General features: G+C 52.2%; 1 protein-coding gene across 3 annotated transcripts; it reads right to left on the bottom strand.

Annotated features, from left to right (window-relative positions):
* Nucleotides 1-1,380: 1,380 nt before the first annotated feature.
* On the bottom strand, nt 1,381-25,947 carry LOC102090076 (actin-binding protein WASF3-like). Of its 3 annotated transcripts, none has more exons than XM_065078025.1 (9): nt 25,757-25,947; nt 15,706-15,864; nt 14,224-14,358; nt 13,931-14,084; nt 13,500-13,617; nt 13,241-13,356; nt 12,497-12,763; nt 11,680-12,062; nt 1,381-11,084 (listed from the first exon to the last, which is right to left on the bottom strand). In XM_065078025.1, exons 2-9 carry the CDS (start codon nt 15,836-15,838, stop codon nt 10,927-10,929), a joined length of 1,464 nt encoding a protein of 487 aa, XP_064934097.1. In that variant the 5' UTR covers nt 15,839-15,864; nt 25,757-25,947; the 3' UTR covers nt 1,381-10,926. The 3 variants fall into 3 exon arrangements, with proteins under 3 accessions (XP_064934097.1, XP_064934095.1, XP_064934096.1); XM_065078023.1 differs by having other exon boundaries at nt 13,181-13,356; nt 25,757-25,914; XM_065078024.1 differs by having other exon boundaries at nt 13,181-13,356; nt 25,728-25,913.
* Between the last annotated feature and the right edge of the window lie 301 nt (nt 25,948-26,248).

Here is a 26,248-nt window from a genome sequence, read left to right as displayed (position 1 = left end):
ATCATCTCAATAAAGACCAAAATCAAAGGAACAGGTTTATGACCTTGTTGCAGGATCCAGGAGTTGGAAAACATTTGGTTTGTCCCAGGAAAAGCTTTTTTCCATCTGGGTAGTATCTGGCTAAGGATGAGAGGGAGCGCTGGCCTTTCGCTTCTGCTACAGCCTGGGGTCTCAGCTCTGCCTTGCCTTTTCTCTTCATCACGTAGAGAATGACAAGGACAGGGCTTTTTTCTGATGTCCTTTGTGAGTAGGACAGAATCAATCCCCCAGCAGGATAAATAGAATCCTCCAGGAGAGCACATCCTCTAGCTTGAAGCAGGATGAATTTCTGGTGGCAAAGCCCAGCAGGAGCCTCAGCCAGAGTGGGGTGGCCAGGGCCAGACCCTGCTCTGGGGTCACTGGGTGGCTCTGTGGTCACCAGGGTGGCTCTGAGGTCACTGGGGTGGCCCTTCAGTCGCCCTCCTGAGGCTCTGAAACCCAAATTAGCCTGACTGGGCTCTGGGCAGCATCCATCAGTGTCACCCACAGCAGCAGAGATGGGCAGAGCGGGACTCGATCGTCCCAATTCCCCATCCTGCCTCCTGTCCAACCTGCTTCCCAGGAACAAGGCTGTTTCCGAGCAATTAAAACAGCAACTTATTTTGATGTGTTTTCATTAACCTTTTAATTTGACCACAAAAAATGGATCTCAAAGAAAAATGTACAGTTATCATTCAATTATGGTTAAATCAGGCCCCTTTGATGCACTTTATGAACAAGTGAAAACAAATCGATGCTGTTATTGCACTGTATCTCTATCGTGTACAATATTATACATTCATCTGTAAGAGTAATTTATTTTTATTACTGTAAATAAAACTGTTAAAGTGATTTGTCAAGAAGATATCAAAAAATAGAGGGGGGGAGGGGGCTAAAATTAAAACATTTGGAGATCTGGGCTCCTGTCCCAGGTATGTGCCATACTGTGAGTGTCTGTGTTTTTATTTCAGCTGAAGCGAGCCTGGTGCAGGTTTCTGTTTTCCCTCACCCAAGGTCTGTGTTTCCACTTGGATCACGATGAGCTGGGTGAGGATAAAACCTGCTTGAGACATTGATCGTACGGGTTGGAAAGGAACGGCTCCATGCAAAAGGATGGAGACTTCTCCATCAGCAAGTGATTCTGTCCTCTGATCGCCCAGGTGGTCAGGGATTAAATACTCATGGGAATGAACTGATCTTTGAGAGCTGGCTTCTCCAAATGAAGAGTTCTACAGAAATCACAGCTTCCTGCTGCTGCTTTTGTGCCCTGACTCTAATAGAGAAGGGCATATCACAGGGCTGATAACTCACAGCAAAGGGATTCAGTGAGGGCAAGCTGACAAAAAGTCAAACCCAAATCTACTTTAACCTCTTAAAATCTTTATTATTATTATTATTTTTTAAATTATCACATGCATAAAGTGTCAACAGTTTGGGATGAAGACGACATTTTTTGAACAAATGTAGTTACAAGCGGTGCTTCGGATTGTTCCAGGTTTCCTCTCTACACTGTACAGAAGAAAGCTCGTGTTGCGATGGACATAGTCCCTACCTTTCCGTCATCGTGTCACGACAGGCAGAACCCACAACACTGGGAAAAAACACACTTGTTCACATGTAGCAACTGGGTACGGTAAATAGATACAAGCAGCAACATCTACTCACCTATTGACTAAGTGCACATGGTTAAAAGACCCCATTGGACAGTGAACATCTCCCTCTTTTTCAATGTCACCTATATAATAATGGAAATCAAGTTATGGCCTGTAATGGATGACCCTCCCATGGGAGAGATGCCCGTCTCCCATCAGCTGATTCTGTCAAACAGCAAGTTGAAAGAAATACAGGTAATACTTCTGCCGGTATTAAAAAATGAGCCTTTTGCAGGAGCATCAGGGTGGCCCTATCAATGCTGGGAAGCAAACCACACTTCCCTGTCCCTGCCGTGCCAACCCTGCAGAGCTGGAGCCAACCTCTGTGAAGATCAGCCCCAGCTCCAGGCTGTCCCTATGAAAGGCCAGTGCTAGAAGGGGAGAAAATTGCTTTCAAAGTGCTCGGCTCGAGCCGGCCACTCACAGATGCCGTATTTTAGGAGGACCAGTTGCCCCAGGGGTTTTCCCTACATCGTAGCTGCTGTGTTTGGGTAGCGCAGAAGGTTTTTTGGGGTATCTGAGGTGCTCCCAGCCTGGGCTGGCCTGGAACCGCAGGCTGGTGGCTGCAGGGCACAGGAGATGATCCTCCCCTGGCTTCAGTGCCTGTCAAAATAACACTCCTGCAGCACATGGGCTCACCCAGGGTGCTGCTGCTCCTGCTCACCCTGATGGCCATGGAAACCCGGCAGCGAGCTGGCTCCTGTCCTGCTGCAATCATGTCCTGGGCTGCGGCAGGAGGAGGAGGATGAGGAGGAGGAAGGCTCTCCAGCCTGAATGCTTGTCCCATGGTAGCAGCAGTGCACACACTCTGGAGCAAACCCACCAGCATGTGCATGTCCCACAGCAAAGTGGTGATAGGGTTTGTCTCCTCCTGCGTGCCCTCCATGTCCCCATGCAAGTTTTCCCTTGGGTTGGCCAAGATCAGAGTAAAAGCTGCTCCCAAAACTACTTGTGCACAGCCAGGGGTGTAAAACCCCCTGCGTGGAGAAGGAATCCCAGCGGATACCTCAGGGTCTGGGCAGGTCCACATTTCCACCCAGGTGAGGACAGGCTGAGCATCAGAAATACTTGGAAATGCTCTGCCCTTCCCCAGCTCGGCCAACACACCCGCCCCGGGAAGCCCCGCAAAACCCCGCGCTCCTCGGCCACGCAATGGGGACCTCCAGAAAAGGCACAAGGGACACAGCACAGCCAAAAGCAGAGGGGTACAAAGCGCCAGCAACGCTTCAGCATTAACCCAAACTTACACAGGGGATATCCTGGTTCAGATTCCCCCAGGCAAGTCAAGTAGCCCCAGAATGAAGGAAATGAGGAGCCATCAGCTCCAAAACACTCATAAAAATGCATTTTGGAGAAAAAGTTTTCTTTTTAGTGGGGATTTTCTTTCTTTTGCCTAATCTGCTCTGAGATGAAAGGCACCACAAGGAGAGGCCCCATTTGTGGAAATCTGGCCAGAATTAAAGGTAGATCTGACACATCTCAGTATTAAAAAAAACTGTGGTGGTGGTAGTGGTGATGAGGGGGGTTGTTGATGCTCATAACAGTATGATTTTCAGAGACCTGGCAAGATCACGCCAAAGATGCTCCTACTGCCAGCAGGAAACCAGCAAGTCCTCCATGTGTATCACAGTAACATCATCAGGCTCAAAGTCCTCTTCATTTCTAATGCAAGATTTTTATGGGTTTTTTTTCACACCAAGAAGTGACTTTCTATGGAGTAAGTGTTCCCAGCTGAGGCATCAGGCATACACAAGCACTGGTAACAGGTGAAAATCAATGGGATTTGAAACACTTGAGCTGGGGTGGGACCTTCAGGGATAAAAGCACTTCCTACAATAGCAGGAGCCTTTTCTCTTTGTTGCCCTGTGGGCTAATGTGCTGCTTGCTCTGTTCCCAAGCACCAGTTTCTTAGAGAGCTGATTTTTGAAAGCGGTTATGGTGATAACTGCTCCATTTTTTGGTGCTTAGCTGGGAAGCAATGCTGGGTCTCATTGTCTCTCAAGGTCCAGGGGAAGAAGACAGAACAGATTTTCCTTTTGGAAATCACATGTAAGTTACTTTTCGTTTGTTTTCAGCTTTGTGTTTGTTTTTAGATTCCTGAACTGAGCTACCCCCAATCAAAGGGTAACTAAAATTGCTTGACTTGATGCGCCACCATGGTTTACACAATGCAGTCTGTGGACTGTGAATGGTCTGAAGGAGCAGGCTGCTGGAGCTGTTGCCTTCTAACTATTGAAATACAGTGGTAACAGCTGTGTGTCCTGGTTCTCTGTGGTTACTTCATATCCTTCCTCCTCAGGTGTTTATTCTGCAGTACATTTTATCTGTATTGTATTTAAGGGTCAACACCAGAATCAGAAAAGGGGCAACAAAGTTAAGGGAGAGCACAAGCATCCTGCCCTGGCTGATGGGTAATGTTTTGGGATTGTAACCTGCCAGGACAGCTCTATAAATAGTGGTGCTGCTGGAGGAGGGGATGAGGCAGAACTACAAACATACGGAGCTGGTAGAGATGACCTGTGGGCACCTCCACCATCCACTGGGCCAACATGAGCTCCTCTCTGGTCTTTGCCTACCTGCTTCTCCAAGACCTCCCATGGTTGAGTGCCTGTGATCCATTTCAGGGTTTCTTCATCCTTACCTTGAGAAAGCTTGCCCTGAGATCTGATTTTACTCCTTTCTGTCACAACTGAAGCCTATGCTTTCTACTCTAGTCCAACACATGCACAGAAAAATGGGTTTATTTCCCCCCCTGTTCTTTGTAGCTTTGCAGAGGTTTTTGCCCACCTGAGGCTTTTCCCATATGGAGTGGTGGGAGCACAACCAACCTAAAATGCCAGGTTATCTTCTTTCTGTCTTTTTTCCTCCCCTCTGCACTCTGAACACTTTCTGCACAGCTAAGTGCTAGAGCTACCTTTGGGCTGAAAGTCCCCCTGGGACCAACCCAGTCCACTGGTACTGCCATCATGGGAGAGGGGTGCAGGGAAAGGCTCATATCATGTACCCTTGGGCTCGCAAGCTCCCAAACACAATGACCAACAGCAGATTTAAGCCTGTTCCTGCTAAAAGACCACAGAGGGGTCTGTGGGTGCAGCTCTGTGGGAAGATGTCTGTTAGGAGATATGCCCATGGGAGGGTGAAGCATTGGTGATCTACCATCGTGTAGTTCTATGGAGATGTTTGTGACCTCAGGGCCCTGTACAAACATAAGACAGATAATAGCGATAATGTCACATCAGCATAACCTTCAGGGGACACCATGGTCAATCCAGGTCTGAGCTGGGGATTTCCTGCAGCAAAAGCCCATCCCTTGCTGCAGGCTCTGCCTCAGCCTAGTGACACCACCAGGATGGTGTTCTCCTTCAGGAACACTTTGCCCTCTTCCTCTTCCTCTGCCTGTGTGCACAGTACAGAAGAGACAAACCCCTCACCGAAGTTTGAGAGTGTGGTTATTTCTTTCACTCCCCCGGCAAAATGCAGATGCAGTTCTCACCTGGAGAAAGCAGAGCTTGAGAAAGTAATCCTAGAAAACCTGGGGTCTGTTAAAAGAAGATCAGTTTCACACACACTAAAGCAAAAAAAACCCTTTGACTCTCAAAACAAGACTGAAATACTTCCAAATCTAGGCTTATGTATAGATGCTTGAAGGAGGACACTTTCTATGAGCTAGTAGGGTGTTGTATATATTGTATGCACAGCTCTAAGTGTTGGCAGGTAGCTGCAATGGTGCCCCGGGCATGTTTCCTATCACATGCATGGACATCCCAGAGGAGCAGAGCCCTGAGTGACATGTGGGGACCATCCTGAGGGCATGGCGACCTGTTCAGAGACAAAACCAGCATGTCTTGGTGCTCCTGTACTTTGCTCAGGCACTTTTGTGCGGGGATAGTGGAGAGGGGCAGGAGAGCCCCACCGCTGCCATCAGCAGGGGGATGTGGTTGTGGTGCTGGTTGTGGGGTCACCTAAGGAAGGGACAACAGTCCTCAACGTGCTGCTGCCCAGTTGGGGGTCAAGTCATGGGTGGGTGAGCGTTTGAGGCTTCTAAAGTGCAGTGCAGGTTATATGGTCTTTGCTGTAAACTGTAAACTCCTCAGGACAAAGTCCTTGCCCGCCCTTTTTTTTTATCTGTAAAGTGACATGCCAGTTGGGAAAACCTTACCCCTAAATAACACTTACCCTGAAATAACAACCACTACTACAGGAAAAACAGAAACCATGGTAGAAGGAACAGCCTGTGCTCTCCTTGACAGTATCTCATGATGGGGAATGCTTCTCACAGCCCTCCATGGTCCATCCCTAAGATACTGGCATGGTGCTCCTGCCAGCCATGTACCTCCAGAAAGCACCCTCCAAAATACCACCTCCAGTGCTACAACCTGCCTCCCCACAAGTGAAACTTCAATTTGTCCTTAAAACTGAGGTGTTAATTCAGGCTCTGTTCCCAGGGGAGTCTGCAAAGCTGCTGCTCAGGCTGTTTGGTGTCTTGAAAGGGAGATAGAGATGGAAAAATTGCTGGGAGGAAATCTGAGGGACCTTAGATGAAGAGAGTTCTCTGGAGAAGCTGTGTTCAGCCTTAAAATCTCACTAGAGTAAAACCTGAGATCAAGTAGCTGCAAAAACAGGACCTCTTGTAGGGTGTGATGCTCAGGTGCCTGAGGTCACTGCCCAGGGTGGAAAGTTAGAAACTACCCAACTCCTTTTTCCTTCAGGACACCAATCCTCTGAGAGCCACCAGAGTCAACTGCCAGCTCCAATGTCCACTCAAAATAAAGGAGACACTGAGAGTGCAATGCCAGGACATGAACACTGCTAGACTTCCACCAACCTTCATGAAACTTAAGCAAGACCAGACTTCACACCTATGTAGTATTCACAGGCAATAACCTGTGCCCATTCCTTTTCAGATAAATCGGAGATGTCCAAGAGGTTCCTGATGGGCCCCAAGGACTACAGCCTTCTGTTAATTTATCAAAGCAGAACCAAACTGGCTTATTTACTCTTCCACTGCCTCTGACCCAATTAATTTGTATGCACGTAGAATATACTTCCTCCTATTGGCAGTCACATTTATTATTTTTAATCTATGCCCATAAATTGGCAAGTAGGAGAAAGCAGATAAAATGGTAAGAGAAACTCTCAGGAGATCAGTTGGGCTCATTAAATGTTTGGCACTCTGTGATTATCTGTTGGCAATGAAATGCCGCTGCTATATTTTAACATGAAATGGGATGCCTTAATGTACAAGAGAATCTCCTCAGCCCACTTCTGGTATGCTTGAGAAAGGAGAAATTAAATCATCTGTGACCTGGATTGTATTTTTAATGGCTGCCAAGCTAGATAAAATATTTAAATATTCACTTTTATATCAGCCCATGTGGGGATTTGAGCATTTCAGGTTGTGTAACGCGCCATGGCCTACTTTTGGAAGAGTATACGGAAATAGGCACATATGTACAAAATACTGAGTACAAAGCATATGGGTCAGCCAGCCAGTGCTAATTAATATGGCTCAACCAATTCCAGCAGCACTAACTCAGCCCAGACCAACCAAGGAGTTGGTGTCACTTGTGTTGGATTTCAGAAATCGTCTGGGCAAAAAACAGATGAATGTGCCTAAAGTAAGATGTTCATCCTCAAACATGGCTGAGTCCATCAAGCAAAGGCACTAAGGATGCTGACCAGCAGAGCTGGCCTTGCAAGAATGGTAGAGACTGGGGCTCTTGGTGCCACCATGTGCTTGCCCACCTTGTGATGTTGTCAGGAGAGCTGGGAAGCACAAGGTGCACCATGATCAGACCAGAAATGGGTGTCTGCAGCCCACACTGATTACACATGAGACCTGAGCAATGAGCTCTGATGCAGACATCTCACTGGGGGAGGCTACCTGTGGATCAGCCCCATTTGGGGTATCAAGACAGCTTCAGTGAAGCCAAGGCAGTTCAGATCCCTGGAAGAGCTGTATCATGATGTCTTCAACCAATGGGCAACACCAGGAGGTTATGGTCCTGCTGACTTGTTTTGGAGCTGAGCATGTGAAATGGGTTTGTGTTACCAGGGGCTGGGAATTTTCTTAAGCAGACTGTAAATGGTGAGGATGTGCTGGGATGTCCAAAGAGGAGAGGATGGTGTTAAGAATGTAAAGGTGTGAGGAAATAGGGATGAGCCTTGCTCCCAGCTGTGCATCTGCTCTGCAGATGTGGCTGGTGCACAGAGCGAGGCTGGAGTTCTGTGATTGTCTGGCGCTTTGCCATTCAACAGCATTGACCCTGCTAGTGGCAGGGGTTGAGTGACTGTTGCCAATCCCAAGCAGAGCTGCTGTGAGGTGACAGGGAAGTGGGAGGCTGTGAGGACAATCCTGACACGCCAATGGAGTCCTACAAAGGTTATCGTAGATTCACATGACACACACAAAGCAACTAGTGCATGAAAAGAAGGGACCCAGTCTTTTAGGGCTGCTGGGCTCCTCTCCAGTTTCCATCAGGATCAGCTCAGCTTTGCAGAACTGGGACATTCACAGACCCAAGGGACAAACCAGCTCTACATGTCCTACAGCTCCTTCATGTCCTGGTGGGACTCACCAGCTCTGTCCAAGCCCCAGCTGGGTCCCTGCAGTCAACTGCAGCCCTTTGACCACCACAAACAGGTAACAGCAGCTCCAAGAGCCCACCTCTAGTCTCTAACAAAGCATTGTTACTGTTTCTAAATTATCCACATAAACCAAATTTCTCTTCACATACAAACAGTATTGTGATTGCGTCTATATTAATAACACCCCACAATAAATACCACGAGGTGACTCTCAAATGTTACTCTAAATTTTTGCAAGCCTTTCTTCTGAACTTCCTCCAGCTCCAACCTCAGCTGCCTGGCTAAGGACAGCCCATTGTGGGCACTGCAGGGGCTCTCTGCCTCTGTGGAGACACCAGGCTTTGGCCAAAAGCTTTTTCAGCCAGTTCTCTGCATCTCAGAGGGTTGATCTCAGAACTGACAACTCTTGTTGGGCACCAAGAATCAGGAATTCCCTGGGTACCCATAGGACAGCGTGTCTCCCTGCCTCCTTGGGTCAATTCTGTTGCCTTGGGGTTTGCAGATAAGCTATTCCATGTGTCCTATTGCTCTGCTGCTTCTTGCCTGTGGTGGGAACTGGGTGAAATGGGAGGTGAGAAGCCTCCCTACCAGCCTCCTGGGATGCTGATGTGGGAATTGGGATGGATCCGTACAGCTCATCCCATACTGCTGGGTCTTCCTCACACTAGGAGAGGCTGCTGGAGCAGGATGAGCACCTGAGCAGCTTAAACAGCATCAGCACTGCCAAGATGAGGAATTCTGGGCTTGAATCCGAGGATTTTATTTGCAATTCCTGCTCCAACAATCAGCACTGCTGAAGATAAGAGGAGCTTTCCCTAAGGGGGACCCAAGCCAGGGATATGGCAGGACACTCCATCCTAAACCCTTCCCCAACCACCCTTGCTCTCCCCCACATCCACGATGCTCCTTCATTCCAGCCTCCCACTCAGCACCACAGCTCACAGCCCAGATGCAGAGATGGAGGAGGTGTCACATCCAAGGGACAGAGACCATTTTGTATCAGTCAGGAGAAGGGAGGAGACCTGGGGACACCTTTCAGCAGCTGGGCAGGGGGTTCATCGCATCTTGCCATGAAGAGTTTTTCACCATGGGGAAAACAAACAAATACTTTGGGCATCATTCAACACTGGTAGTTCTCAGGGTGAATTTAAGCATCAGCCTCTGAGTCTTTTGGCTCCCAGCTGTATCCTCCCACCTCGTTTACAGGTCTGGTCACTCCTAGATAGTCAAAATACTATTTTTGCAGCCGTCACATACATGGCTACTGGGAGAGCTGGAGAGGTGGGCTCAGAGCCCAACTTCTCCCCAGAAGAGATTCAATGTGGGGCTTCAGTTTTCCCCTATTCAGGGACTTGTGGTGTATGGGAACACAAGTGAAAACCTGAGGACAGCATGTTGGGCAAGTCCATGGCTGGTCCTGACCCATTTTCTGCTGGTGGGGAACCTCTCCCAGCTCTCTGAAGGCTTCGACTTCTGACTGCGATATTTTCAGCATTCCCCACCCCTCTGCTCTGCCTTCTCGTGCTTCCTCCCTTTGTAGCTGTGTAAAAAGCCTTTGATGAATCATGCTCTATTTTGATGAGCAAAGCAGTATTTTTGGCACTGTGGCAAGGGACCAGCTCTCCAGGACCCCCATCAGCACCCACTTGCGGGGTAAGGGATGGGGCAGGGTCAGGCTGGGAGGCAACAGTGCCTGGGTCCGAGCTGATTCTAATTGTACCGGCGCAGTTTGTGGGGCTGCAAAGTGCAAATTGAGAGTTTATGTAAAAGCAGCATTTTATATAATTGTTTGGTTTTGGTTTTTGTTTGTGTGGTTTTTTTATTTTCTCAAATAACACTGAAATAGTGTAGCACTAAGGCCAAGGAGAGTTGGGCCTGGGGAAGCTCCCTGAATGGCTCTTCTCCCTTGCTGGCAGCCCCTTTACCCCCCTGAGGACAGTCCACATTGCACCTAAGTGTCTAAGCCAAGACAAGCACTGCATCTCCCCAGCAGCTGCACAAGCCTTGCCTTTATCCTTTTGTCCCATAAAACCAGTCCTAAGAATGGAAATGGGCTCAGGTCACCAACACCTTGGTTTTCTCCAAGGAGTGACCGCAAGATGGTGACCATCCCTATGCAACTGCTGCAAAATGCAGTGCATCCTTCTGTGGGAAGGAGGCTCCTGCCCACATGCGGCTTTTGGATCTGTTGATGTTACAAATTCAGGCAGCAAAGTGTTCCCAAACCCAGTGCATGGCCACCTCTGCGTGCCCGTGCTGGCACTGGCTGTGCAAACAGGCTTCTTCCCCAGGAACTCCTCCTTAACACAATTAACATCTAGCTGAAAAAGCACTACTGCCTCTGGGCTTCCCTTTCCTAGCAAAGTACACTCAGGGCCAGTCTCTGGTCTTGCTCTAGGTGTAAATCTGGAGTAATCCTATTAACCTGCCTTCAGAGTATTTTTTGAAGTCATTAAACATGAAGATGCTGGTAATTTCTGGTCTCACTGCCTCCAAGGTGTATCCTACCCGTGCTGCTGCCGCCCGAAGGGTTTTCAACATAGTGTAAAAGCAAAGCTCCTGAATGAGCGGGGCTGCCCGTGCTTGTTGGCATCGACGTTGGGGAAGGCGCCTATACACACCTGGTACGGAGCTGGGGAGCTCCGCGCCAGCCCAGCCCCGGGGCCCCTCAGTCTGACCACTCGTTATCGTCCAGCTCGGAGTCATCGTCGGACTCGCTGTACTCCACCGCGATCCGGCGAGACAGGATCGTTGCCACGTCATTGCCCACGGGCTCTTTTTTGGCTTCCTGCTCCCATTGCTCCTGGACTTTCCGGAGTTGGATTCCTGCAGTAGGGAAGGGGAAAAGGCTTTAGGGGCAATTCTGCCCAATGTGCAACATCCCCCCACCCAGTTAAAAGTATTGGCTGAAAGGCAGTGCCTGCAGCCCCTTGCAGCAGGATGCACACAGTTATACAGCTATATGAGATAATAATGTGATGCATGTGATTATAAAGCTATATAGCACAACAAAGCTCCTCCTCTGCTTGACCTGAAGAGGCTGAACTTTCCTAAAGGTGAAATCTGCCATTCGACCTGAAGATTTGTAGGAAGGAGAAATGGGAGAGACCTTGGATCACGTTCTCTGCTACAGCCTGGAATACAGCTACATGCACAAGAGCTGCCAGGTGTCCCTGTGGGGCTTCATCCTGCCTCCGGCCATTGGTTTCTCCCTCCTACCCCCTACGTTACTTTTCTTTCCCTCCCCAGGTCCCACCCGGATGCCACCATCATCATGCACTACCTGGCCACCTGAGGCTTGTCTTGTACTCAACAAAGCTAGTGACACACAAGTCTACACCAAGAGGTATTTTACTGCCACCATAGCAGTGCTGGGGACCCGTCCCTACCCCTTCCTGCTGCCACCAGCCCCGCCGCTCACCCCTGCGGATGGCTGCCAGCAGGTCGCTGCGGGCGTCGCTCATGGGCATCAGCGGGATTTGCGGTTTGCGGGGCTCCACGGTGGGGGCCGGTGGCGATGCCGAGTGCGCCGGCGAGGCGGCGATGGCGGGGGGTCCCGGCGGAGGGGGTGGGGGTGCCACCGGAGGTCCCATGGGGCCAGCCTGTGGTGGGGAAGCAGAGTAGGGGCCAGGAGGTGCAGGGGGCGGTGAGGGCGCGTAGGATGGGGGGGCGGCCGAGCTGGGGGCCAGCGCAGGGGGAGCCGAGATGGGGCTGTCGAAGGCCGTCTGTGCAGAGGGGATGACGGGCGGTGGGGGTGGCGGGGCAGGCGGCACGAAGTACTCGGCCATCGGCACCGGCTGCGGGCTGCAACAGGAGGGCAAAGCTGTGTCAGTGGCACGAGGAACAACAGCACCCACCACCCACTCCAGGCACCCACACCCATCCTGGGCAATGACCGGCTGAGCCGTGGCTTGGTTTGCTCTGGACTCCCGTGTAAGTTCTGTCCCACAGTCATGGAGATGGGGGGCCCTGCCAGCATGATGAGCTATGGGGCACGTGGTCATGGGAAAGCAGCCAACATCCTAGGGGAAAACAGTCCCCTTTATCTGCCTTGTCCCTTATCTGGGATGAGGTTACCCCAAAAGTGCTCCTCACTGATTTGGCCTCAGGTCTCACTAGTAGTTTCAGACCACGGCAGCTGCAGAGGAGGGCTCTCCCTCTTGCACCAGCCCAGAAATCGAGGTCAGCCCCCAGTCAAGCTCCCCTTCCCATAGGCAAGAGCCAGGCTGAAGTCCTACCCGTAATCCTTGACTAAGTGAGGTCTCGGCCCGTTGAGGATCGCCTCGGGGGGCTGCGGCACGTGGGGCTGCTGGAGGCGGTTGAGGCTGTTCTGCCGGCTGCCCGCTGCTGGCGCCGGGCGGTAGACGTGCTCCTGGGGGGCGACGGCGGCCAGCACCCCCTCCTTGTGCTCTGCTGGGGCCAGGTGGGATGTCGGGGCCAGGAGCTGCGCTGGGTGGTTGGGGCTCGCAGGGTACGAGTGGTCGGCTGCGTCCGATGCGTAAGATCTACGGCACAGGAAAACTCAATGGCCGTACTCCTGGGAGGGGGGTTAGCTGGGCTAGGCAGGAGGGTTGGCGGGACGTGGGTTTGAGGTTATTTTGGGGTTGAGACAACAGAACAAAAAATGGCCACAAAAATATACAAGAAAGCAGAGGGATAGCAGAGGGGAGGAGGACGCCAACACAGCTAACCCAGTCTTGTCCCTTAGTCGCTAAATGGAAAGCACTCTGACTTTATCCCAACACTGGGGCTGCTCCTGAGGTCCAGGATGCAACCCTGGGGACACCAGCTGTCCATGAAGCTACCATGGGTTTATGGCTTAACATCCCAACCCTGCTGCAAGCAGCACATCCCCCAAAGACGGAGAAGAATAGAAAAGCAAAGGAGAGCCGGTGAGCTAACACGTAGTAGGTAAAACCTGCCTATTATCTGGGGACAGTGATCCTTCCGATGATGCCATGTGATAGGGGGATGGTGAGAACCTGTTATCGGGTCGGAACTCTTTATCATACGCCATCATATTCCACTCCAGGCGCCGGTTGCGGGCTTTCCTCACTTTCTTCACCTCCCGCGTGGAGTCCTCCACCAGCCGCTGCTCCTGGGGGCACACACGAGATGCAGCTCCATCTCCAGCCCAGCTCCTCTGGACCATGAGCAGCACCCAGGGAGCATCACCTAGACCTGCGAGATGCACCCACCACAACATGGGGGAGCACCTGGTGTCCCCGGCCTGCCTGTTACCTTTTGCCTGCGCTTCTCCTTTCTCTTGTCTTCTGTTGCCTGCAACATTTTCTCCTTCCATAAGTTGAAGAAGTAGGAGGGGTCAGTGTAGAACTTGAGGCCATCCTTTTTGTCATCCCTGTGGGGTTGGGGAGAGAGAAGAGGGGGTTATCAGCCACAGGATAAGATCTCCTGCTGCTGCACAGTGGGGTTTGGTACAATCACAGCCGTAAGCTGTTGCCCCACCATGAACACATCCAACAGAACAGTCACTACTACTGCGTGGGGTAACTTCATCCCTATGCAATGGGGATGGTGGCACAGCAACCAGAAACAACAGCCTCTCTGCTCTTGCCAAGCAGCAAATGGGGTGCACATCCCCCATGCCTCTCCTGGAAAGGATCCCAAGACCCCCTCGGTCTGCCCAAGGAGCAATGCACCAGCTGCCCTACCTGTATGGCGTGAGGATGTTGAGCGGCGGGGGCTTGTCGCAGCGCTGGTACATCTCCATCACTGGGTTGGGGATGGAGTTGCGAGACACAACCTGCTGGTTCTGCACCGTGGAGCTCTTGAATGCTTTCCGCATGTTGATGTCCTGCAGTGAAACTGGGGGCATGGGAAGAAGATGGGGTGTAGGTGTGGACTCAGCTCTCCGAACCAGGCATGGTGGGTGGTCTGGCCCCAAACACGTGTCTCCCACTCACTTCCACCCAGCTGTCACCCCAAAAGAGCCTCAGCTCCTCACCTTCCTCCACAGTGGAGTCCAGCTGCGTCACCTTGATTACCAGCAAGTCCACCCTCTCCTGCAGCGAGTTCATCCGCATGTAGAAACTGTTGGCTTCATTGAACAGCTCTCCGAAGATGTCCTCTGCGTGCCTGCCTGGCAGAGGGCAACGCGCACCCGTCACGGGCAAGGGTGGCAGGCAGGGAGCCGTCACCCAGCCTGGACCACTCCATGGGGCCCTCTCCCTAGCCTTGGGTTTTTGGGAGCTGAGCCTCATCCTCTCCCAGACCCGACAAAGTGCTGAACGGAACGAGGGGAGCACAAAACACCAACACTTCTCTTGCCCCCTCCTCTGTGCACAAGCATCCTTTTCAGTGAGAGTGGTACCCACAGGATGCACTGAACCACGGTTGCTTCTGCCCCAAAAAGCCTTTGGGTATACCTGGGCAGATGCAGCCAAAGAAACCACCGTGACCTGCAGAAACCCAGCCCTGAAGGCAGCAAACTGAGAGCAGGGCAGCGAGGTGGGTGCTACAGCAGGGGGAAGCCGCGATTTGTTTCACTTCAGCAGTTATTCTCCTGCAGCACTCAGTGCGTCGCTGCAACAGCTCTTTATTTGGGCTGTTGCTGTCATAGGGCTGAGCGGGGCTGGCAGAGCATTGCTGACACCTGCAGGCTATAGCACCCACCCAGCACCCATCCCATCCTGGCACAGCACCCCAGCTCCTCAGGATTTCCCCCCTAACCACATATCAAATGGCTCCCAAGATCAAGGCACTTTCGATATCTGCTTGGCCTGTCACCCTGCTCAGCCATGTCTATTTGATTGTCTTTTCCCCAGACTAAGCAGCCACAGCCTGAGCACTTGCAGCAGCTCCCTGAATATAAGGTTTATTTTTCTGAGAGTATTTTAGAGAAGAATCTAGTTTTGGAGGGGGAAAATGGAGGGGGAGCCCCGAAGAGCCCATGCTTCTCTCTCTATTTTAAGTCAAAATGCAGCAGTGAAATAGGCTGCCCCTATTAAACCTTCACATCGACATGTGCAATGCTGTTGTCTTCCCCTTTTCTAATAAAATTAGTCCAGGGCAGGAAGACAGATATGGATTTAGACCTTTTATATAGACCTCACTTTCACGTAAAACTCTAAAGATGAAAAAGGATAGGTTGGGTTTTTTTAATCTTCACCTGACATTCCTATTTCTGGCCAAACCCAGAAGCAAGGGGCTCACAAAGGCTTCCTGCCCCCCACTGCACAGACCGGCTACAGGAGGAAAACAGGACTTAAAAATATCATCCAGCCCCACACTGGGCTTGGCCCTGAGCATCCTCCTTTTTTTATTAGCTGGATAATTCCCACTGAACTAGGGATGGCTGCAGGCTGCACAGCTCTCACACAGCCCCTGCTTCTCTGTGACTGGAACCAGAGCAAGCAACCGTGGCATCCCACCAGCATCCCACCACTCTGGCACTGTCTCATGCTGGGGTCGCTGCACTGTGACTTACTGAGGCTGCCCAGCTGCTTGATGATGGCAGCCAGCGTGCTGTTGGTGACACACTCCAGCTCACTCGTCACTCCCTCAGGAAGAGCCCCCCGGCAGAGGTGCCGGGGCTCGATATTCCTCTTCACCAGCGGCATGCTGCCGGCAAGGCCTCACGCCTCTCCTGGACAAAGAAAAAAGAAAGAAAAAAAGAAAATACACCCCATTTGCCTGTTTTTTCTACCCACTCCCTCTGCACTTTGTCCAGGAGATTTGTCCTTCTCTTACTGGCATACAGAGGATGCAGCCCCCACAATGGCAGCAGGGCTTTTTCACACAGGGGACACTCCATGGGTGCAAACCTCCGGATGCTGGCAAGTACAGAGATGCCAAGATGGAGGTGAGAACTGTGCTGGGGCCCTGTCTCTACCCTTGTGCTCTGCTGACAGGCCTGGGAAACCTTTCCCACTTACCTTCCCGGAGCTGCACTCAAACCAACAGCAAACCCTCACGTGCTGCAGCCCTTCAGCCGGCCCCAAAAGGCCTCAGCCAACCCAAACAGAGGCCAGAAGCGAGCAAGCACTTGTAATGCTATTATTTCCAGCTCAGTGCAAGGCTCTCCAGGGTTTGATTTGCGCACACGCTGCACCGAGGCAAGCTGCCGCGGCCAGCTCACCCCTGCTCTCCGCAGCATCCCCGCATGGCCCCCACTCCGCCTGAACCACGGATGGTTCATTTTCTGTGCGGCTCAAAGAGATGCAGGGAGATGCCTGCACCAAACAGACCCATCTCCAGCGAGAGCACCCATGGGAGCTGGTGAGGGCAGACAAAGGATGGGCACAGCGGTTACCCCGGGCACAGGTTACTCCACAGGCGTAAAGGGTGAGTGGTGTGAAACAGGCTGAGAGAGGAGAAAAAGAAGCAGCAGTTATTAGCCAGGGTGGTGTATACTGGGGTGCTGCAGCCTGGGACAGGGACACCAACAGGCACAAAACAGGCAGTGACCCGCAGGCTGGCACAAGGGGGTCTTCTATGACACAAGTGCATTTGGCCTCAGCTCCGCTCCCAATGCAAAGGCGAACTGATGCCTTTAGCATTGAAATCACTGTGAATTGGATCCCAGTCTGATAAGGACCGGAGAGCACGAACAGCCTTCCCAGCTCCCGAATGCAGCGAGCTGAATCCCTCCCATTTCACATCCTGGTCACCCCCCATCCAGCCCGTCTTTCACAGGACCCCGCTCTGCGTTGGCAGCGAAGGAGAAACAGCTTCCAAACAGGGCCATTAATAGCTGGGAGCAGAGCAGCCGGGCACTGACAACAGAGCCAGCAATTCTGACCACAAACGGAGCCAGAAATCTGCAGACTTCACATTTTTTAGCCCCGGGAGCATTAGACAGAACAGTTTCCCATTGATAGCACCCGGCCAGTGCTCCCGTCCCCCCGCCATCACCACCAGCTCCTCTGCAGTTTTCAAATGCAAATGCAAGCTCCCTCCATGGAAGAGTCCAAAAATTGTTTCTAAATCATTAATACAGAACTTCCCAAAGGGCTGATTGTGTTTCGCTGTGTAAGTACAGCCCCAGGGGAATCGGGGTGCCATGGAAAGGACCCCAGCCCTGAACCCTCCTTAGAGCTGCATGATGCTTTGGGCTCAGAGCAAATCGTGTGTCCTTCGGTGCTTCCCAGAGTCACTGCACGTGGATGGTGAGGCTGGTACTGTCCCTGGCTCCCAAAAAAACCCAAGAGGCTTCTGTCAGCTGGTCATTTTTCAACTGAGAAAACTGTGATGGGGTTTGCAGGGGAGGCTCAGGATACCTGCTGACGGACAGCTGCTCTGGCCACGTACAACTCCCCTTTCTGAGCAGCCCCTGAACCACCCCCCCAGGCTGTGTAAAGAGACAAGCAATGCTGGCAGCTTCATCCCAAGCTTGCTTTGAGCCTGAGTTTTCCGTGTCAACCCAAAATCTGAACATGGAGGCTGAGCCTGGGCATGTCCAAGTGGGGAGGTCCCCACCGAGTGGCAGCTGGAGAGATGGGGCACTGGGCAGAGCAGTTAATGAGCTACTTGGGCCCAGCAATTAGAAACAGGGAACAAAGAGCCATTCTCAGCATCCGCCGTGGACACGGCCACCAGCACCCGGGGCATTTTGTCCCCATGCAGGGGACCTCTCTGTGCCTCTACCCGCCTTGGGGACCCCAGAGGGGAATGAAGGAGAAAATGATTTGAAGTCTGAAACTCTTCCTAGCAGTGAAAGACCTGCAGGCTGGCAGAAGGTGGGTATGTGGTCTGATAACAGCATTTGAGACTATGCCATGGGAAAGCACCCCTAGAAAAGAAAGATGCCTTTAATCTCCCTCCAGAAAAGCCCTAACAAGACTCAGAGCTTACAGCAGAAGAAACCACGGAGGAGAGAGGCACATACACTTTGGTTAGTGTAGCTGGGACAGGCAGCTTTGGCTGAGCCACAGGAGAGGCTGCTTTTTAACCTCCCCAATTAATGGCTGCTAACAGAAACTCAGGGATCCCCTCCCGTGACAAGTGCTATAACAGCACCCCTTGTGCACCAGTGGCACCAAACCCCTGATGTTTGGGTTGAAAAGCCAACTTCTGACCTAAATCCCACCATCTCAAGGGACCAAAACACTTTGGACAGCGATGGGCTACACGACAGCAACTTGATTTCTGTCTTCACAGGCATGTCTTGCTCACACCCACCAAGAGGCTGCAGATAAATCCTGAGCGCTGGTGGCTTGGCCCAACCCCCAGCAAAGGGATGCTCAGTTATGCCCAGCACTGCTCCTACTTGTGCTGATATTTTGGGCAATTTCCAAGCCTTCCAGGGGGTGATTTTGGTGGCAAGTCCTCAGACCTCTGGAAAGGGCTCCCAAGAGCAAGGATCCACTGGACATGAAGGTCACTCCCTGGTGCAGCGGGGAGAAGCTCAAATGTGGACAGAGTTTGGCCAAGAGCAATTAATGATTGCTTCCATACATACTGGACCCCACCTCAGTGCTCCGCACCATGGGCCATCGCCAGCACACAGTGTGGAAGTGAGGAGCCTTCAGGGGGATAATGCTGGTGTCAGGCTGCAGGAGAAGGAAAATGGGAGCCATGAAACCAGCAGGAATTTCCTGGAGGTGGAAGGCAGGAGGAGTGGGACCAGCCAGGGGCTTCCCAGGAGCTGCTGCCACAGTACAGACACACTGTGTGGTCTCTCCCAACACTCGTCTTCTCTCTCTGACAGCTGAAAGGGTCGATAACTTTAAACCTTGTTGCACTGGGCAATGTCACAAGTGAAAGGCAGTGGTGATAGCCTCATCTGTCGTGCAAAGAGAAATGCACTGCTGCTGATAGTAACTGGAAAGCATCTGCTTCTCCACAGCATGTAGCTGCTTCCTCCCAGGGTAGGACATTGCAGTTTCCATAATACATCTGTCAAACCCCCTGAGTGTCTCGCTGGGGCAGCAGCACTGACCCCCTGAGCTGCCCGTGCTCTGGGAGATGCTGCTCAGCCCAGTTTCCCCATCACTCTGCCTAGCGGGGGGCAGCTCACTGCAGCCAGTGTGTGGGACTGCAGCCAGTTCACAGCCCTCTGCAGCCTGCAAAGAGCCTCAATGCTCCCCTATGGCCACAAATCCCCTCCAGCATCTGCTGTGTCCTACCCAAGCTGGGAATCAGCTTGCAGAGGTGCAGCCTCCCCCCTGCTTTCCAAGACAAGCAAAGGGGCTTGGAAGGGAACTGCATCCAGCTCACCACTGCTTGAGCAAAGGCCAGATGAGATGCACAGGCAGGGGAGGTGATGAGACTAGAAATGAGCTTTATCTTCCACCCATACAAGCTGATTTTTCCCAAGGAACATTCAGCAAACTGACCGCAGCATCCCAAACCCCAGAGCTGCTGGTGCTGCTGAAGAGGAGCCCCTGCTTTGCCAGTCCATGCAGGAGGAGAGGGCTGGAGAACAAGGGCTGCCCCAGAGCACAACTGCCCAGTCCCTGCAGACCAGACCGGCAGTGTGATGCGCCGATGCTGGCTCACAGGTGACCCCTACAGCTGGCTCCTTCCAGATGTCACCCTTCATCTCGGCAGCCATCGCATCTGGCAGCTTAAGTCCTTGTGGACTGTAGGGGCAGAAAAACAGCTCTTGTTTTGCAAGACAGCCCAAAAAAATTGAGTTTTGTGTCCAGCCATTGCTCCTTACTTTCTTTGCAACAGCTTTTCATGTACATAACTGCCACTTAATTTCCACTTCACCCCCAAACACAACTTGCTCTCTCCCACTGGGCAGGGGATTGAGGCTGTGACTTGCCAAGCCAGGCTGGACTTGGCCAGAGGGGTTCAAAGCGGCCTGAAGGATCATGCATGCTCTGGATGGCCCTGCAAAGAGGGACAGGCTGGGTGACAACATGCTTCTCAGGTGCTGACTAATCCCCATGCCAGCTGTTTGGTTTGGTAAGTGCCTGATTAGCTGCAGTCTCAGCCCCAGTGCCCTGCTTCATATTGCATGAGAGAGAGAAGTCCCCCTGCTGCCACCTCCTTCACTGGGCCAAGGTGGGACAGAAGGCACTTTTGGGGGTTTCCATGGTTGGGTGCTCCCTGCAGGAGAAACCCAGATTGGGAATGGAGCTGTGGCAGAGCTGGGAAGGATGTCCATGTTGCACACCACTGGCTTGCAAAAACACATCAGCCACGCAGGTATCTTCAATACCTTTGCGAAGGTATCAAAACACGGCACCCAGCACGTGAAGCAGCAGCTGAACTTGTACAAGGCAGCCAAGGGAAACCTCATGCACCATGTGTCAGACAGCTGAGACAAAGCCTGAGCCTGCTTTGGGGGGGAATGTGGGGAAGCGTGCGGTGAGCACAGCCACGCCAAAGCCCTAAAAGCTGGGAGTCTGGGTCACCCCCCTCAGCTAAGCTCAATTCTGGGCCAAGCTTTGGGAGCAGTGTGTTTGCTTGGCCCTTGCAATCAAATCTCTTACCCGAGCTGTGCTGCCCAGGGCGCTGCTGAGCCCCAAGGACCAGATGCTGCCAGTAACCAGAGGGTTTTGCAAGGGAGCAAAAGCTTTGGTCAGATGTCAGGAGCCAGAGTAGTGAAAAAATACAAAATGGTATATTGAAAATCTATTATCCTTGAATAAAAGGCAAAAAATGTTTACAAATTATTATCAAAAGAACAAGAAGCACTAGATCTTGCAGTGCCTGTTCAGGACAGCAACCTGTGTTGGTGCAGATACCTTGGGACTGGTGAGATGGGGAAGGGCTGCAGGGGCAGGAGGGAGAAGGAGATGCAAGGCAGTCCTGAAATATTGAAAGGAGGAAAAAAGAAAGAGGACTCTGGAGTCAGGAAAAGGACAAGAGGCAGAGGTGACAGTCAGCTGGGCTCATAGGTGCCTGCAGGAGCTTGTCCTGTGGAATTCGGCAGGACAGATCTGGCACAGGAGAGAGCTGGGAAGGATCCCCAGGGTGTGCAGCGTTTCTGAGCAGACAGAAATAAATGGTAGCTGCAAAAGCAGCAAGCTTTTGAGCTGTTGATTTGTGGAGTTCTGCCACAGGGTGTGCTGGAAATTGGTGCAGGAGGGTTCAAGGAGCAACAGGACAAATACACAGAGAACAGAAGGGGCTACCAGCAGCTACCTAATGGCTGAGGGGTGAGCTCTGGCTCAGGTGGCCCAAAACTGCTTCTTGACCTCAGATGTTTGGCTGATATGGGCCATGAACATCTTCAAGTGGGAGAGCAGAGCCTGTAGCCTATAGGGGCTGGAGCTTTGGTGTCTCCGAAAAAAATCAACCAGCAAAAACTCTGTAGGCAGCTCTCAGCAATGCGGAGAAACCTGCTTGCTAGAGCTGGACCAGATCTGCTGATTGACTTCACACAAAATGGAGTGTGATCTGCACCGCAAGGACTCGTCGCTCTAATTTACGAAATGCATCTGCGACCACTTTTTAATTTGTTGCTAGCCCAAATGGTTATGAACACTACCAGCATGACAAATGTCATTGTTTTGTGCAAAGCTGATAATCACTCCAGAGCTCTTGTCCAAAGGTTAATTAAATATATTAAAAACAGCTGGATCTCAAGCATTCCCCTGGCTAAAAATAAACCAGAGGGCAGATCTTCAGTGAGACTAAATTCTCTTGATTGCACTGAGGCTGGTGGGCATGGGAAAAGCAATGCCACTGCCTGTTCCCTCCTTGAGACCTCTCCATCCAGAAGGAGTCTGGCTTTACAAATGTCTGGGTCACAGAAAGCATCCCAGCCCCATCCTGAGCCCCATTGCACAGCAAAGCATCAGGTAGCAAAATGCCTTGGGGACTGAAAATGCTGCTTTTTGTCCCCTGTCTGCAGGCTATCGGGTTGGGGGGGATGGAAGCTGGGGCTGGGGACTGGCTGCTAGCAGAGCACATGTGAAATGAGTTGAAAGGTCTCAGCCCTGCTCCTGGGTGGCACACAATATTTGCTGTTAGCCAAGAGCTGATTGGGGCTGAGCGGCAGGGAAAGGGTCAGGCCCTCCAGCCAAAGGGAGGACAGAGCTGGACGTCTGGCTGGTCCCGGGGCACAGCTGCATCGCTCTCTGGGTTGGGGCTGGATCGGTGACCTGTGTCCCACCAGGAAGGCACATCGCCCGCCCCGGCTGGGAGTGCTGCCCACACCTCTCCTCCGGTCCATCTGCAGCCCTCCTCCTCTGCAAGCTCAGCCAAAGGCAGCTCTACCACAGCTAACAACTGCCAGGAGGCTTCAGCGAGCGAACACTTCACAGCAAAGTGCAACATAATGTGAAATCACAGCTAAAAATATTCCTAAAGAGTTTTATTAGTAAATGCCACGGTATTTTTTTTTAACTTCTACTGCAGAATGTTACAGCTCTAGGAACAGCACTTGACTAAATTGCCTCTAAATCACAAACGCCTCTGAAGGCTGGGCTCCGCAACACCAACCTTTGCCAAAAAGCCTGCTTAGGAGGATGCTGTAAATGCAACTGCCTCGCTACCTTGGGGTTAGTATAAAAAACTTGTGCTGCTGCATGTTTGGTTTAAAAAGAACAGGCTCCTTAATGGTTTTTATCTAAATGATGCTTCTTTACAGGTATGCAACTAGCAAACATGGTAAATTGGCAAGTGGGTTTTCAGGCAGTTGTTTCCCTTGGGTTTTAGCTGATGTGGAGTTTGGCTCAGTCCTTTGATTTCTCATAAATGAGGAGGCCTCGGTGCTCCCCGGTGCTGGTCAGGGCGCTAAGGGCTATTTCATCAGGTCTTTCCCATCCCACCAAAGCTGCTGCTAGCTCCCAGACAGACCTGCCACCACCACCACCTTCTGGCTTCATTTCTGCTTCCGATACAAGCTGAACCCATGCAAATGCAACACTCTGATTCTCTAATGCTGAAGGGTGAAAGGGGTGAAAAAAGGTGCAGATGAAACTCCATGTGATCCTCCTCCATCATCCCCATCATCCCTCAGCCGCTCAGTGCACGGTTCTTGTGCTAGGACCGCCTGGGAGCAGTGGTGCCTTGATCTTCAGAGGAGTCGGGGAATGGGGCAGTGGGAACAGCAGCACAGATCCCAGCTCTGTTTTGGCTGGAAAAGATCCCCCCCTGGCCTGGAATCATGTTGTTTTTAATGACTCTCTGTTGCCAAAGGAAAATCTTCAATGACATTTTTTTCCTTTTTGTGCTCAGCTCATTAACAGAAGGATCTCTCTCACTTGCTGGAGGTTTGTGTGAGCAAGACGCCGCTGAACAAACCAGCCTTATTCTCCCTAATATAGAAGGCTCTTTGATAAACCCAGGAAACCCTCGGCGAGCAGCAAGGGGCCTTCTGGAAACCCGGTGCTCGCCGCCTTTGGGAACAGCCGCAGGACCAGCATCTCCAGCCTCAGAGCGCTCCCCGCCGGCCCCAGTCAGTTCCCTGCCAGGGCTGCGCTGTGTGCCCGGGTGGGCCCTTCCCACGTCGACAACGCGGCTTTGCCCACCGGTGCTGTACATGCAGCCCTGCAAAATACCAGGGAGACCTGGGGGAGCGAGGGCAGCTCTTGCCTGGAGCTGGTTGCATCCCCTCTGCTCAGAAACCTGCAAAACACTGTGGTTCTTGCCTGAGGGGTGCAGCCCAGAGGGTGGATTTTTGGATGAGCAGCTCTGCAAAAAAACATTATTGGGTTTTAGGTTCACGTCTTTTTAAATTTTATTTTATTTTAACACTCTTGGCTTGAGGGCTGTTGTTCGTAACTTGTCAAGATCTTGGCATCCACAGCTGATTTGTCATCTACCATAAAATGGAGGATGAGTATCTTTAGTTCAGAACTGGGCCAAGGGAGATGACAGCTCGAAGCAAAATATGCTCCATCTCGAGTTTTCTCTGTGGGCTTCAGCTCCTCGGGAAAGGGGTCTAAGTTGCATCACAGGCATTTTGTGTAAGAGCCCTTAGTGTGCTCTGCGTTTGCGGCAGAAGAGCACAGTGCATGTTAACCTTCTAGCTGCCAGATGAAGTTTTGCTGGACTGATGCTGTCTTCAACCTCCCCAAATCACCGAGCTGTTCAACCTGTCATAGTGGATGCTACTGAGATATAGAGATGCCATGAAAATACCTTTTTTTGTTCGTTTGTTTAAATGAAACTAGCAACATCTCTAAAATCCAGGCCATGAGATGCAGCAAATGAGGGGTGTGCCTTGGCACGCTGAAGTTTTGAAGATGAATTATTAATTCTGCCATTGCTGGTCTGCCCATACATCCAGGTCCTGCGCTCCCCTCCTCCGGCTCGTGTCCGGCAGCGTATCCGGCAGCCAGCTGCTGTGTGCCAGGCAGCCGCAGACAAAGCAGCCACAAACTACATGAAAAAGCATCTTAATCCATAGGTATTTTATCACGCTGACACCACCACGAGGCAGCAAGAACTCGAGTTCTAAGCAATAAAATTAAAGCTTCCTGTAAGTAGCTGAATCACTGAGCATGGAGGCCCAGGCTCCACACCTTTGGTGGGGGGGTGTGCGCCTGCCTGCAAGGGTACCCTGGGCTGGGGGACACTGGGCAGGGTCCAAACCCCAGAGCCGACCCTGGGCTGGGTGAGGGTTCTAGCATGGCAGATGCCACCAGGCTTCTGCCCTGCTTGGCCCTGTTCCCTCTGCCTTCCCTGCTTCCTTCTGCTTCGCCAGCCTCATGCCAGGCTGCAGCACCCCATCCCCTCATGTCCCCCACATTTCCCAGCCAGGGGGTGATGAGCCCTGCCCAATGCTGGGTAGAGGTGCCTCTCCCTGCACAGGCAACTGCAGGCCCAGCTTATCCTCCACAGTGATCTAAAAATGAAAAGCAGCAAAGGATCCTCCCTCCCCAGGATGCAAGGATGTAAAGTGATGCCCACCCCTCAGTGCAAGAGTGCAAAGCAGCCAGGTACTCCCCCCCCACACCTCCATGCAGGAATGCAAAGTGACAGCACCCCACCACACCATGTAAGTGTGCAAGGAGGCCTGACCCCCACACACACCTTGCAAGATTGTAAAGCTGCTAGGTCTCCCCCATACATCTGCAATGCAATGCCCACCCCCATGCAAAGAGGCCCAGAGAACCGTGATGCAAATGTGCTGAGTGATTTGGGAATCCCACCCCTAATGACTAGGTGCAAAGCAGCCTCACTCCCATCCATGCAATGGTGTAAAACAGTGGAGGATCCCCCCTACTCTGTGATGAATCAGTGCAAAGGGATGAGGGACCCCGCCAAGTAAGGATGCAGAGCAGCTTGGACAACTCCCTCCCAATGCAAGAATGCAAAGCGACATGCACCCACCCCCCACATGCACAGATGCAAAGGTGTGGGGGACACCCCTGCAATCCAGGGATGCAAAGCAGTGAAGAACCCCCCCTTTGCAAGGATGCAAGCGGCCAGGCACCTCCTCCCCTCCAATGCAAGGATGCAGAGCGGTGGGGTCTCCTCCATGCAAGGATGCCCCCCACCCGCAAAGGATGCAAAGCCTTGGAGGACCCCAATAAAAAGGCTGCAAAGCGCCGGGGACGCTCCGCGATGCCCCGCGATAGGGTGTCCCCCCCCCAAACTCACACGTTCCCGCATCTCCTACCCCCGCTCACCTCCGCCGGGTTTTTTCTGGGGGGTGGTCTTTCGGCGGCGGCCCCGCGGGGCGGTGCAGGGCAGCGGCGTCCGCTGCGCGCCTCTGCGCGCCTCTCCGCGCCGCTCCGCAGTGCGCGCACGGCGCATGTGCCCCCTCCGCCACCGCCTCCGCCCCGCTCCGCCCCGCTCCGCACGATCGGCCCCGGTGCGCGGGGTCGGAGCGGCACCAAGCACCGCGATCGACTGTGCGGACCCCAGCTCCCTTCTTTATAACTTTGGGGGGTTTTTGGTTATTTTTTTAATAAATAACCAATTTCCCATACTTTTGCACCCCAGTACAACTGCTTGCAAGGGCTTAATCTCATCATTAGAGGGGGCGGGGTCTATGGCAATGGGGCTGGAGGTCTGACGCTGCTGCTTCCAAAAGAGCTCCCCATTTTTTCATAGCCCATGGGTGCCACTTGGTCTCAGACCAGGTCCAAGCCTTCACGAGGAGCTAAAAACCAAGCCTG

This window comes from Columba livia, chromosome 12 (genome assembly GCF_036013475.1).
Source record: "Columba livia isolate bColLiv1 breed racing homer chromosome 12, bColLiv1.pat.W.v2, whole genome shotgun sequence".
Taxonomy (NCBI): Eukaryota; Metazoa; Chordata; class Aves; order Columbiformes; family Columbidae; genus Columba; species Columba livia.
This window is presented reverse-complemented; position numbering and strand designations above follow the sequence as displayed.